The 15,394-nt window shown below is 43.2% G+C and overlaps 1 protein-coding gene across 1 annotated transcript in view; it reads left to right on the top strand.

Moving 5' to 3' along the window:
* Positions 1-15,394, top strand: part of Arid5b (AT-rich interaction domain 5B) — a 176,250-nt gene that overhangs the window by 78,064 nt on the left and 82,792 nt on the right. Inside the window, 1 exon segment of the mRNA XM_048451570.3 lies at positions 7,265-7,495. Coding sequence (XP_048307527.2) covers positions 7,265-7,495 — 231 coding nt within the window.

Raw genomic sequence — 15,394 nt, 5'->3', positions numbered from 1 at the left:
CCTTTTCTCGCTCTCTCTTTTCAAGTTTTCCAGTCATATTTTTGTTGCCTACCCTAGGAAGATCTGTTTTTCCATTTATCAAAACAAATGGCAAGCTAGGGACCATTTAAAGTCGTTTTCTTAGTTAATAAAGCCAATCTCCTTGTTCTGTTATGTTAAAAGTACATTATCTTTTTATTGCCAGTTCTGTGGGGGCAGGTCTGTTTTCTGTCTTAGCAATCTCAGGCTGCCCCCACTCACGCACTGCGTGGAGGATCAGAAAACGGCTGAGGGCGGAGCGGCTGACTTTACAGTACCAGCCATTCTCAACCACAACAGTACAACCCTGCTGTCCCATTGACGTCACACCGTGTTTTCACGAAATAGTTTGGGGCCTTTTCATTTCTATTCCTGATAGCATCTTGCTCTCGCTCCTTTTAATCAGGCATTTAATTTGTTTTTGTTATTAATATTTTCCACTACATGTCCTGGCCTGCCTCCAGTAAAACAGCTTTGATGGGGGTGGGGGGGGGGCATTAAAAAACCCCAATCGTCTTTCTCTCTCAGCCTTGGTTTCATTGCGAATGTGTTTTCTCTTTTTGATGTGTCTAAACTACCAGAGCTACCTCTGAGGCCTCGGGAGACATTTGGGACTACAGCGAGGGCACCACACGTTGACACACAACCACAACCAGGAATTGATAAAGTTGATGAACGACTTCGGAATTTTAAACAGTTCAACCAATTTGGGCCATTTAGTCACATACCCTGCCTGCATTTTTTTCCTTTTACAAATGTCTTTTCTGTATAATGCCTTGTAATTAGAACAGGAAGTCATTGAGTAACTGTAAGATGAATAAGAGCACTTAACACTGAAAGGAAAATTACCTTCCGAGAAATTATATTCCCCCCCCCCCCCGGCATGTTACAATGTTGGTAATGATAGTAACAGCTGTAGCTACTCTTATCTGTAGAATTTTTGTGCTGGGGTTTTCTGAATTTTTTTTTCAAAAAAAATCATTTTCAGTAATAATCAAAGATGAATGGACAGAAGATAGGAAATGCCTAATTATGACAGATATTCTGTGTCACAACAGAACAGCAATTAAATGGGAACGGTGTAATTGTCAGGAGCAGGAAGAGCTGGAAGCTTGCCAGGTACATAAAGTTGAGGCTGGGCTTTCAGCTGGTTGCTAGGAGCAGGCGAAAAAGTATAAAGGTTTGAGAAAGAAATGCCTGATGTGGGAAGTGACAGAAGGCGGCCTAGATCCCTGGGCAAGCCCTTCCTACTGACGTGATTTTGCTTACATTGTTTCCAAAGTAGACAGTCGGCTTTATAACGCCAGCAAATTCATCAGTTGCTTGGGGAGGGGAAGAAGAGAGGAAACTGTGGGTTGTGGGTTGTTGGCGTGGGGGACATTGTGTTTCAAACGCAGCCTCCATGCAGATTTGGAGTCTCTTAAGTGAAAAAAAAAAATCTTTAAATGTTTGTTTCTGTTGGCATCCAGACGCATTTGCCCTAATACGATTAAGAGAACGAAAGGGTGAAATATTTGGCAGAATTTTCAGCTGAGGTAATTAGGTACAGGAAAGGACATGAATATTTTTTCCACCAAGCTCTGTAAAATCCTGGCGTGAAGGATTTTATGAAGTTTTTGTTTTGTTTTGTTTTTGTTTTTCAGGTTTACTGATGTTAGCAGTAGGTGATGGTGATTTTTTTTTCCCAGTAAACATATAGTGTGATGTTTCCCAAACAGACCCCCGACCCTGCCAGGAGGATAAAATTAGGCTTCTGCAGTGTTGTGTAAGAGATGAAAGCAAATTTCTCCTCCAGAATAGACGTTTTCAACCTCCTGCACATTTGGCCACCATTAACTATTTAAAAAAAAAAAAGCATTATGGATATTTGAAAGTCAACGCTCCGGTAATTTATTGTGCTTGCCATTTCACGCATCTCTTTATACAAAGACAATTTGAGCAACTGGCAGAATGAATGCCTGCCCCACCCCCACCCTCCCACACCCCCCCCTCCTGCCCCCCCTCCACCCCGCCCCACCAGCCCCACTCCATGAGAGCCTTGGTGTACAGTTACTGTTTGACAAGTCAGGGTGGAGTCTCAGATTATAATTACAGTTTCTCTGTGGAATTCTGTTTTGTACTTTGAAAAATATAAAAATAAGTGAAAAAATTGACACGGGGAGAGGTTAACAAAACGTGTAATTATGATATAAGCACAGGATTAGAGCCATTTCGGTGGAGCATTACAAGCCGTGTACTTTAGGTATTAACTTTTAATAGGCAAAGTTCTCTTTATTGAAGTTGAAACAAGGTTTAGTCATTCTGGGTTTCTTATTCCCTTTGAATATTTTATTTAAAAATAAGCATGTTCGCATTTTCTTTGATGGGGTGGGGGGACTTAGGAAGTGGGGTGACGTTTTAGGAGAATATCATGACTGTTGTTTACAATATCAATCTTGAGTACCAAGAAATTTTTTTTCTGATCATTTTCTACTTACTGAAATCAAATAAAAAGTATATACAACTCAAGAAACTAGGACGTTCTAGAAAAATACTCTGTAGGGTTAGTTCCTTAGTTTCTTTTCTGATGTGGGTGTGGTTGAAAGAAAATCATTGTTCCGGGAACGCTCTGTTTGTCTTTTGCTAAACAAATGTGCAATTTATCCATTCTTTGTTCATTCTCAGATTTATCTGCTAGAGCTCTTGTGAAGCAGAGATGGGAAACTGCAGACCATGTACTGGTGGCCCTTGCTTCATGCATCAGAGTATTTACGAGCAAATGAAAGGAGAAAGGGGGAATGGGTTAGCTGCAGGATCTTCATAAGAACTCTTGAAGGGACTGTTTGCTTTTATTTGTTTTTCATTGTGCTGTTGCGAAATCAAACACGCCAGCCCAGCCACTGAACAGTTTAGCATTCTTATGGCTGTGTCAGAAGGAAGCTGATTTAATGTATAGGCTTAGGAAGCCATTAAGGGATCCTAGAACTTAAGATCTGCAAGACTCGTTAATGTGGTCTTCGTGTGTCTTCTTTCCACGCCGCCTCTCTTTCCTACCTGGCTGCCTTTATTAACTTCTATAAGAGTCTGGACTTTCTATGGTTTTATAAATATGAAAAGCGGTCCCTCTGGGAATGTCTATTCACAAAGTTGGAAATTTGCCCACATCCAAACAATGCCAAAATTCTGGTCCAAATGGGTGGTTCTGTCCATAAGCAATGGAGTTTAGCCTAATTTTTGTTTTGGCTTCACCAAAGGTTGCCACATTAGACCAGACCCCAGCTGTGCCTTTGGCCTCCTGGTGTAGAAAGAGTTTAATGAGGGAATGGGGGGGCCTGAGTATTAGGCTGGCAAATGTGAGATTCGGGCTTCTCCCATCTCATGGGTAGGAAGTGGTTACGTGAAAATCATAATGATAGTTTAAACGTTTACAGGGAGCATTACAGGTCCTCAAGTCATACCCTTGGATAATTATCCCAGTGGAATTATTAACCAGAGTAGAATAATTCTGGCTCATAGGTGGGTGGAGTCTCAGGTTTTACCTGTCCAAAGCTTACTGTCTTTATTAACACTATAAATTAGTTGCTAATAATAATCTAAAGCATTTGACATACTGCAGAGTTAGTCAAGCAAGAGTTAAAAGATTAAAAGTCAGCTTAGAGCCTCCTCCCGCCACTTCCTGTGTCATGGAGACCCATGCCTAGTCACTTTCTGCGTCATGGAGACCCATGCCTAGTCACTTTGGTAGCAGCTCCAGTTTGGCCTCCTCTCTATTGGGGAATATTCACAAATTGCGACATTGTTTATAGGATCTTCATGAGGAACAAAAGTTTCATTATTTAAAAATTTTCCTAAATTGTAATATTTCACTCTTGCTACTAGAAATCGCGTTAAAGCTCTCTCTGTTCTTGAACACACCAACTGTGCCTGGTCCTTTGTGGTTTTGGTGAAAATCTTGTCTCTGTTAGTTTTTTTTTTTTGTATTTGGAATCTTCTATGATACCTACCAACAATCCCCAAAAAAGTAGCAGAAACAGGTGAACTTAACCCTGGATTTTATTCTAAGCACTAATAGATTGAAAAGAGAAATAAAGATAAACACAATAAACACACATATCTGACTCATATGTATTTATGTGTGTGTGTGTATATATATATATATATATATGATGACTTTATGTTAATATATATGCACTTGTATGTTGGTACCATATAGTTTAATATAACAACATATGCCATACACAATGTATTATATTATGTATGATATACATAATACATACATTTAAATACATGTATACATACATTTTAAATACATGGCATATATTGTGTATAAGTCATAAATACATATTAGCATATAAATATAAATTGTTTAAGTATTATGTATAATACAACAGTGCTTTAACATATGTATTCTAAAACTTAAAGTAAGTCACGCAAGACTATGTAAAAAACAAATTCAGAGTCAGAATTACATCCATGGAAGTGCAGAGTTCAAGAACTAGGCCAAGTGTTTGTTAAAAATATAAAATAAACTCTTGTTTACCTATTAAGAGAACCTGGGTCAGTCATTTTGGGTGGCACCCTGAGTCCAACCCTTTTCAGGCACCCCATGAGATCTTGGACAGCATTTCAAGGACACCCTCATCAATGTTGTTCCCAGATACAGTGGGCATGCTTAGGACACCTTTCCTTGTGAATACGCTTGTGTTCTCAATAATTATGAGAAGAAGTCAGAAACTGTGAGGGGGCAGAGTAGGTGTTGGGAGCTAGGATGAGATACAGAAAACAAAAAGAGGCCATGTTTAGACATTGAAGCTTGCCAGAAAGACAACTCTATCCCAAACAGAGAATCATGAAGATTTACTCAAAGAGTTGGGTGGTGGTAACACAGGCCTTGAGCCCCAACACCTGAGAGGCAGAGGCAGACAGATCTCTGTGAGATAGAGGCCAATCTGGTCTACAGTGTGATGGACACTCAGGGCTACACACACACACACACACACACACACACACACACACACACACACAAGAAACCCTTTCTTGAGAAACAAACAACAGAAAAAGTACTCAAAAAAACCCAGGAGACTGAGGGGTAGAACAGCAGTGAAGTGGACCCTCAACCCGAGAGGCATCTCCCAAGACACCAACTCAGAAGCAACTATTTCTTCAACTTCCTTCCCCTGGAAAGCAAAGTGTCTTCCATATTTCTCAAACTGGTATGAGTCTCTTATCTTCACAGAAAGCCAAAGGCACTCACTACCAGACTAGATTGAGGGCTCATGGGGTATTTACACAGGGTTTTCTGTCCAGAAAAGTGGAAGGGGGGCTGAGAGTGAGCTCTGACAGTTTCTGCCAGTCTTCCCTCGAATTCACATCTGACAAAGAAGGTGTAGAGATATAAATAGGATTTGGTGCCAATGGGGCATGGAGGCCACTCCTTGGCATAGCACAAAGATGTTGTGGGTTTCAGGCAGTATTTGGTGAGTACTTCCGTTATAATTTCCCAGGCTTATCAGTAACAAATAAATCTATAAATGTAGGGTTTGCACATAGCGTCTTCGTCTACTGTAGGAATCACAACGTGTTGTCATGGCCCACCTGTCTGCATCTCAGGGCTAGTTTTTACTGGTAGACTTCTCTTCCATGTCAACACACTGCCTTCTAAATGTGCTAGCTGCTAGAGCAGCTGCCCACAAACCAGGCAGGAGTCTGAGAAGGGTAAGCCCTTTTGAAGACTTCAGGCTAGAAGCAGCTGAGCACCTCTGCCTGCGGAGGAGCCTCCAGCCTGAAGAGCTACTTGAATGTAATTAGAGCTACAGCTGCTAGCCAGCCTCCAAGCTGCAAAGGTCACATGGGCACCTTGCCCCAGTCCTGGTGACGTTCCATCGTTACATTCTATCCCAATTCATCTCCCACTGGTTACCAGATGGCCACAATAAAGTCAGTATCCTTAACAACTGTTTCATGCAGTTCTCTGCGGTACAGTAAGGACTCCAAATAGCGCGTGTTTTCCCATTGGACGTACAAATGACAAATCTGGGAATGGCTGAGCGGCGCGCTGATGGAGTGGGTCAGGAAACCCAAATTCAGCTTGGCTTGGCTGCAGGTAACAGACTACCAAAGGGGTTGCTTGCCACTTCTCGAGCTTGAAACGAACGAAGGATTTCTCGGTGATGAATCTGGGTTAGGCAAATATTCCCCAAACACAGTGGGCTAACACTAGGCATCATGAGCATTTAAGAGGAAGATTTGCAGCATTTTCTGAGTTAAGAAGATCCTGATGGGACTGTCTCTCAAGGATGTTTGGGGAGCCTGTCAGCATGATTCTCTGGGATGTGCCAGGTTACCAGGTGGCTATGAGAAACATTATAAGATGGGGGAGGGTACAGATGTGAGGGTAGGTGGAGAAGATAGTGGTATCAATCAAGTTGGGGTAAACCATGCCGTCCTAACAATGATCCCCCGAACTGTGTCTTCAGAAACAACGTGGGCATCATTTCTGCTGTGTTTGCATCCATTTCGGATCAGCCAGGGTCTCTGCTCCATGTTGTTTGAACTCCAAGACCCAGACTGACAGAGGGTCTGTCGGCTGAGCATTACAGATGGCAAGAACAAAGATGAAGGGACGCGGTGGTCCATGGCACCCTGGCTCTAAAGCAGGCACTACTTCTGTCACATTTCATTGGCCAAAAACAAGTCTAGGGCCTCCTGGACTCCCAAGGGTGGGAAGTACAGCCTTTCTCTAGGCCCAGAAAGAGAACACAGAATATGTATTGAGCCCCAGAACAGATGGCTATGCTCCTTAGATCTATGGACCTTTCTCTAGGATCCAAACATTTTTGTCAACCCTAAGAACATGTGCATGTGTGCACATCCAAAATGTGTAATCCATCTAAACCAAGCAATAATTGTCAAAAACTCATCAAGGTTTCCCTATCACAGTGACACCAGTGACTAAAAGAAATACATCGAAATCTCTGGGAGGAGATTTTTAGTTTGACTGCCCTCAAGTAACTGAAGTATCGCATATTATGTATGCCCATGGGGCCACAAAATGGTTACATTCAGGTGGCTTCAGGCTTTGAGGATGGGGAGCTGGCTGAGAAGGGGGATTCTGGAAGATTCTGGCATTGCCAGACCATGGTAAGGATGAGGCCTTTGCTGAAGAAGACAGCCAAGGCAAAAGTGGCTATTGAAAGTAAGTCACGGCTGTGGCAGCTCTTTTTGTCGGCAGGAAGAGGATAATGGATGTGTTTTCTTTTCTGTCTAGGGGAAGATGAGGAAGAAACCAATGTGATTGTGCTCAGCTACCCTCAGTACTGCCGGTACCGGTCCATGCTTAAGCGGATCCAGGATAAGCCATCATCCATCCTCACGGACCAGTTTGCATTAGCCCTGGGGGGCATCGCAATGGTCAGCAGAAACCCTCAGATCCTGTACTGCCGGGATACCTTTGATCACCCTACTCTCATAGAGAACGAGAGTATATGCGATGAGTTCGGTGAGTGTTTGTCTTTTACTCTATTTCATACTCGTTTTCAGTTCATACCATGAGCGGTGCCGGGAGGCAGGGCTTGCCTTCGCCACCTTACTCCACCCAGACCCCATATTACTGCAGCACAAGGTGTCCTGGCGTGTCTGGTAGCGACCATTCACCACTGGTGAAAGTCTTGTGTTTGCTGTTCAATATATAATTGGGAGGGGCTTGGTGGGTTTCGAAGGTAGACTTTGAGATTGGTTGCTTTCATGTTCTTCCTTCGATGGCTTAGGTTATTTAAATATTGGTGTTTAAATTTTCTAATTTAATAAGGTACTACAAGAAGGCATAAATCATAACTGTTCAATACTATGAGGTAGAGATGAAAGATCGATGGAATGTTAGATAGATAGGTACATACATACATACATACTATATGCATGCATACATACATACATACATACATGAATTGTAGATGTGCGCTGTCCTTTAAATTTTCACTCACATGTCCAATCCTGGCCTAGCTGACTTGTCACGTGTCTTCTCGGCAAAGGGCCTGTCAGACACTATATCTGATCTCTGAAGACCTTGCATTGTGCACTGCCAGCGAAGGCAAGCTAAGACACTGTCGTCATCTAGCTTGCCTTCAGCGTCCATTGGTTGAAGAAATTGCATCATGCCCATGGTTCCCCATTGATTGGGTGTTCCTATGCATACAAAGACATGAACACACACACACCGCTTGTCTTGGAATCCCCTTCATAGATATTATGATGGTACCCTGTTCAACAGGAGAGCCAAGGAGGAAAAGAGGTTGAGACATATATGCATACATAGACTTTCTTCAAGCCAGTGCCTTGCCTGATCCTGTTGACTTACATTGTCTCCAAGGATGCCTCATTTGCAGAATATTCAAATCCACGTTGTCCCAATTAGCTCTAAGATACCTCTCCATGGTTTTGCAAGTCTACCGTGGCCTCTCCAATTTGACGGCGTGTGCCTTTGGGAGCTCTTAGGCCGCTACAAAGGATGCGTGAAACTGTAGAGGATCAAGGGTGAAGGGATGGGATCTGGTGGCCTGAGGAGGCCAAAAAGGAGAAGTGGGAAGGGGACAACAAGATCTAAGCTCACTGGAGCCCAAAGGTAGTGACTATGTGAGAGTAGTGAGTGCGTGTCTCGTGGTGTGTGTGTGTGTGTGTGTTAGATTTTCCTTCTTCACAGAAGTCTATATTGTCATATTTTTATTAGTCAAATAGGTTTCTCATTAAAGTAGATCAGTGTATCCAATACAATTATCAAATACCCTTTCCTCTCAGATGAACATTTACAGATCTGCCCTCTTCATGATTTGAGAGAAAAAAAAAATCACCCACATTCCTTGCTGCCAAGCCCTGTGTCCTACCAGCTGATCAAAAGATCTCTAAAGTCCTAACACTGAGTAAAGCCAAGAGAATATTTTCCCTACTTAAAAGTATTCAAAGTTAGTCGTTAACAATGTCACATAATGAAAAAAAAATGTTTTAACCTTTTTGGCTAATTTAGGAATTATTAGTCACTGAGTTTCAAAGCCGTTCTGTCTACAGTTGGAAAATAGAAGGTCCTACCCAACAATGACCAGTGATTGTTGGAACATTCCTGAAGGAATTTTAAACGGGCGTGCAAACATGAGCGTCTCCGTGAATGGGCTCCTGAACTTTCTTTTGGCATACTTCACTTTTAATTCTGTCTTTCTTCTCCAGCCTCTGGAAGGAGACAATTTCTCTTGGAATAAAGGCTCTTTAGTGAGCTTCCAGCAGGCGAGTTCAGTCATGAGCTAGATCACCGTCAGTGCTTAGATTGGCCCTCAGAGGGTTTACAGTAGCTCCTGCTCACACGTAAGCCATGCTGCTGGTCTTGACTCCGTTGGAGCACTTTTGCCCATGTGCGTCCCGCACATCCTTAGGAACGCATCTAAGTGTCCGGACAGCGACTCTCTAACCCTCCCAACTGGTAATATGTGAAATTGACACAGGTTAAAGCACTTGTTAAAAACGTAGGAGCGGGATTCTCGAACCCACTAACAGTTGATAGTGCGTCAGTTTAATTAGCGACTAGCATTGAGCAAGCGTTCCTGAGACGGAAGCGCCTCTGTCAGGTCACCCGGAGTGCCAGGGGGCTCACAGACGCGCTGTCTATGCTGCATCTATTCTGTGCCGCTCATTCAGTGGCTTCAGGGATCAGTCAAATAAAATTCAAGTAACAGTATGCCTCGGCTATAAAAATCAGACTTTATTAGCCACACCACCGGGTGGAGGAATCGTGGAGCGGATGGCAAAGAATTTACAGTATTTGACAGCTCCATCAATTATTTGAATTATTCCAAAATCGCCATAAAATCCCTCCTTGTTTCCTCTCCAAAGTGCAGTAACTCATTCTCTATGAGTGACGATATTTGGTTTATTAATTAACTGATACGTTGCTTTTCTTCTATGGCATGAGCGACAGAGGGGGTACAGAGAAAAAAAGAAATAAAATGTGGTCCTTGTTTGTTTTGAGGATTAAGAATCTAAATAGGGAAGACAGGATTAACACACCTGGAAACCTAATTGTGTTACAAAGAAAATCAATGACGGCGGTCACAGCTACTGGGGTAGGAATTCAGCAGTGATTTGGGGTAGGACTGGATGCCCGAGACAGCAGTCAGGGTGAGGTCAAGGAAAGCCTTGCAATAGCATCTGAACTCGGTCTTTCGTTTTTTTCTTCTGTGTGTGGTTGCATGTTTGTATGTGGGGGTGCACTCGCATGTGTGCACACGTAGAAGCCAGCAGACAAACTTGGGCGTCACTTCTGAAACTCCCGCCACCTTTTCGTTTGAGACAGGGTCTCTCATTGGTGTGGAATGTTCCCCAGTAGGTTAGGCTAGTTAGGAGGCAAGCTCTGGGGATTGTCCTGTCTCTACCTCCCCAGGACCGGGCTGACAAGCATAGGCCTCTATTCTGGGTATTGCATTGCAGTGTACATCTACCAAGTGAGCCATCTCCCTAGCCTTTTCTTGGCCTGGTTTTAAAAGATGGAGATCCACGGTTTAGAAACCTCTTAGGAAAAAAAAATATGTAGAGTATTGATAATTCGATCGTCAAGTCTCCATTGGCTGGGGTCTACCATCACTCTCTTAAACTGTGATCCTAGTCAACCTTAGGGTGTGTCATAAGAAGATATGAATGTGGGAGCTGGTAGCCAGGCTGGGAAGAAGCCAGCCAGTGACTTTGAAGCAGGAATGAACTCTTTTGGACAGAGATGAGCCCACCCTTTCTCTGACTCACCAACATGGCTTACGCGTGTGTAACCAAAACACGTCTGAAATGAATCTTCGCTTTAGGGCACAGCCTTCCCTACTACCAGGCAGCTTTGCCCCCTCCACGCTAGTCTAAGCTGTCCACCGAATAGCAGCTTTAATTGAACAATAAAAGTAAACCTTTTAAATCTACAACCGGTCCCTATAAATAAATTCTCTGTGGAATTTTTATGAAGCCGCTTAATGAAAAGCTTGATTAGAAACTATTAAAGAAAAATAAAATAGATGAAATTTCATCATTTAATCCAATATTACAGTAGTGTCATTTTGATTTTTATTTACATTGAGATATTCAGAATCGAGTAAATATATCCTGGTTTTAATTAACTATCCTCCTTACTTGGGAAGGTTATTTTAGGCTTGAAGGGTTTTGATAACACGCCATCTGCTTTCCTCGCTGCGTTATGCAAGCCCCTTCCTTGCTTACAGTGCTGTGTAATGTCTAAACCTATGACTTGAGCAGAAATTGAATCATATTAATGGCGACTGATTGAAGAGCTGCGGCCCCCACATCCTGCCCATATTCTTCTCTCTTGTCAGTCACACGGCTCTGCTGGCAATGTGCTTTCTTCGCACGAGATAATTGACGATTTTTTTTTTTTTAACTAACACATCGGACTCCCCATTGAAGCATTATGAAAATTCATTGTATGGCACATGCAATCAGGAAATGAAATTTTAATAACAATGAAGGGAGCGTGACGTGAATGACATTTTGTTTTTCTTCATAAAATCCTCGGCCGCAAGGGTGATTCCTGCTCCCACTGTCCCGTAGCAATCCTCCCAACACAGACGTCTTCCCAACAGCTCCACTTCCTGCTTTTACCTGGTTATGTAATGATTTCTGTTTTATAAAATGCACTCTGGCATTTATATTATGTGCGCTAGAGAAGAAAACCACACCAGTAAACAGTTTTTCTGTTCTTTGCAGTTAGAACAATACAAGGTCCACCGCTTAACGCACGGTGTTTACAGTAATATCATGCCAATTGATTTCACTTGTGTGGAGTGTTGACAAACTAAATTCAAACAGAGGCACATGGGACGGCTAACTTCAAGATACTGGCTCTTGTCAGAGAAGTGCAAAGGTAGCCTCATTTACATAAACAGTCTTTAAAAGTAGGTAGGATTACATGTCTTTAGATGTGGTTCAGTATGTGTGTGTGTGTGTGTGTGTGTGTGTATGTGTTGAATTGCAGAGGCATAGGAAGCAGAAGGCATGCTTTTAAGGGTTTTTTTTTTTTGGCCATTGGGGTGTTTGTTGACGAGGGAGTGGGGCAGAGTGGAGCTTGACTTTGGTCAACCACATGCAAAGCAACGAGATGAGATGGGCTGTCACCAGGCATTTGACCCTTGAGTAGATGCCATGAGCTCTGGTGTACAGGAAGAAGGGCCTGGCTGTTTATATACTAAGACACGCATTCCACTGGGGATAGGGTGTGGAAAAGGAGCGCAAGATGCAGTCGAGCAGAGTGCTAAACTCACGTGCAAAGGGGTCAGGTGCAAACCCGGGCTCAACCATCTGATTCTCTAAGGCCGACGCCATGGGGCCCCTTACTGGTTCCATCTGTACAACCAGCCAAACACAGCCATCTTCTCAGGTTCAGAGTAAGTCAGTCCTGTCACTTACACACACACACACACACACACACACACACACACACACACACACATACACACCAGGAAAGAATGGATTGTTGAGAAAAAATAGACAAATACCTTGATAAGAGATAAGAACATTGGAACAAGGACCAGTATAAGACTGTATTCTCCTGCTCCACTGTGTGTGCTTCTGTTGAATTTAATTTGTCAACCCTTCATACACATGAAATCAAAGTGCTTCTATTGGCGTCTTAGGTCTTAGTGTGTATTCATAGGAAATCACAGTGTTCGTTGAATCCTAAGGAAATCCCATCCCTGGGCGAACTGGGGGGTTAACCAGAGCCTGAATGGACGTGTAAAGTTGTCCACACATCACAGTGTGCTTGGAAACCGCTCTTCTGAGTCTGCATTGAACTTTGCCCTTCCCCATTTCCTGTTAGTTGAAATGATGACATTATAGACAAAAGAAGTAAAAGCAAAGGGAAAAGCCGGAACAGAGAAGGGACGAGACCTTGAGTTTTTAACGAAAGGAAATTCAAAACATGCAAAATCATTAATAAAGCAGAAAGGAGAGCTGGGCACTGCCTCCTCCCCTCTGAAGATCACGTGCTTGTCTGGAAATGAAGGAAAGGCAGGAGTTGTGTCAAGGATCACGGAAATTTGCGACTAAATTGTTTTTGTTGTTGTTTTCCTTACCAAAGTGGCTTTCATGGTCACAGCGGATTCTGATGATCAAATGTCTCTGCTCTTGGCCCCTGTCCACATTTGGGATTTCACTGTCTTTGGTGGTCACCCGTCTCTCGAAGGAAAATGAAGTGGTTCTTTGTCTTTAATTGAAAGTGAGTAGGAAAAGAGTCATGGGCTGCAGGCATGTTACTGTTTGTGCGGAAGATCTCGGCCATCAGAAATCTCATGGTGCCCAGGACATTTCCTAGAGTCTGTTTGTCCCTCGAGGGGAGTGTAAGCAAGTCGCTCTTGCTTAGCATGTTTAAGTTCTGATATAACACAGTGAGCCAAACCCATGGAAGTCTGTGGGTAGAGGTACATCAGATGTGTGATGTGTTCCACGTAACGAGTACCACATGGATTCTACCTTTGGAGTTGTGAGTGGAGAGGGACTTGAGAGCAAACAACCTTGGTCAGAGGCACTGGGATTCTGGATCCCAGATCACTTAGGGATTTAGGGAAAGAAGTTGTAAGTTGCCGCTATGAATTAATTTGGAGTCACAGTCTAAAAAACTTTGAGGATTAGTGCCTTTTTTTTTTTTTTTTTTTTTTTTTTTTTTTGCTTTTGGGAGCACTTGAAAGGATATTTTAAAATAGCTTAGATGCCTTTCGTAGCTGAGGGGATTCTGGGAGTTAGTAGCCACTGCTGTTGGACTCTCGGCTGTGATGCGTTCACCTCTACCCCAGAAGGAAGAGACCATGTCTGTGTTGACCCTTGGCCTGACATTCCATCCAGAAAATGGCTCATTCTCCATTACAAAACCAAGAGCCATATAGTCCCTGCCATAACCAGATTTTTTTTTTTAATTAAAAAAAAAAGTTTGGGATGCAGCTTGGTTGGTAACATACTTGACTAGCATTTGTGGAACTCTGGGTTCAGTCTCCCGTGGCCCATAGTCGGGGAGTGGGGATGCATCCCTCCCATTCTAGCACTTGGAAGGTAGAGGCTGGCGGAGTAGGAGTCCAAGGTCATCCTTGGCTGTGTAGCATTTTTGAAGCCAGCTTAGGAAACACGATACCTTGTTTACCTTGTTAATTACACACACACACACACACACACACATACACACACACACACACACATACTTTATAAAAAAACAGCTATTGAAAAATAATGGGCAAATATCTTAGTAAAAGGTAAGGCTGTTAGAATGAGATTGAGTATCTTTGCTATGTTTAAAATTCTTCTTGAGAGGACTGGTGAGATGGCTCAGTGGTTAAGAGCACTGGCTGCTTTTACAGAGGATCCGGGTTCAGTTCCCTGCACCCAGATGGCAGCTTATCTGTTCCAGGGGGACCCAATGCCCATTTTTTTGGGCACACATGTAGTGCAACTAAATACATATAAACAAAGCATATCTACAAACAACATTAAAAATGTAATTTTTTTTAAAAAAATTGATCTTACTTTTAGTCAGGCATATAGTTTGGGTCTGTGTGTGGGTACTTGCATGTACATTGGGTGTTCTCAGGGGCCAACTTTGGTCTCTCCCTGACATGGGAGCCGAAGTTGGGTCCTCTGATATGTGCTTTTAACTGCTTCCCCAGTGCCCCCCAAATAAATAAATCTTAAAGCAAGCAAATGACAGAAACAGAAACCTTCCTGCTACATGGGAGATGCTCTCTGATGTACTTCTTCGTGTCCTGCCAGGGGAAAGAGATTGACTTAAGTCCCTCTCTTATATCTGAGACCCTTTAGAGACACTTATATTATAGCTTCCGTGAGTGATGTACAGTAGGAGCCAATCTGTTCAGTCAGTGTCTACGCCACACCTCTCGTGATGGCCACCATTATTGTGGGGTCAACCAAGCACGGTTCTAATCCTGGTGAACACTCGAGGCAGAATTCCCTGGGTCTCAAATTGCTCCCATTGAAGGGCATACAGACAAGAATGACAAGATATAAGACAGTTAGGGACCACACCTCCCAGGAGCAGGCCTCCCTAGATGGCTCCGACGATGAACAAACACTACCAAACTCTATTATTACTAGAACGTTTTGCCTCTTACATCACCCGACATGACCGCGGCCGCACACCAGAGTCGCGGTGCAAACACCCACAGAAATTGCTTTAGAGCCGTGGCAACTGCTTGGGAAAAGGAGGTATGAGTTGGTTCTAAAAGCCATTCCGCATCTGTTCTGGCCAGAAAGCCTTGTTTGCTGTCCCTTTGGAATGCATTCCCCCAGGCGGCGTAGATCTCATCAGTTAGGGCCCAGCCCTGCTGTCTCCTCCCCAGAGAGACAGTATCTGGCCATCCTT

This window comes from Myodes glareolus, chromosome 18 (assembly GCF_982192425.1).
Source record: "Myodes glareolus chromosome 18, mMyoGla1.1, whole genome shotgun sequence".
In the NCBI taxonomy this organism is placed as follows: Eukaryota; Metazoa; Chordata; class Mammalia; order Rodentia; family Cricetidae; genus Myodes; species Myodes glareolus.
The sequence above is the reverse complement of the archived record's forward strand: the minus strand, read 5'-3'. Positions and strand labels throughout refer to the sequence as shown.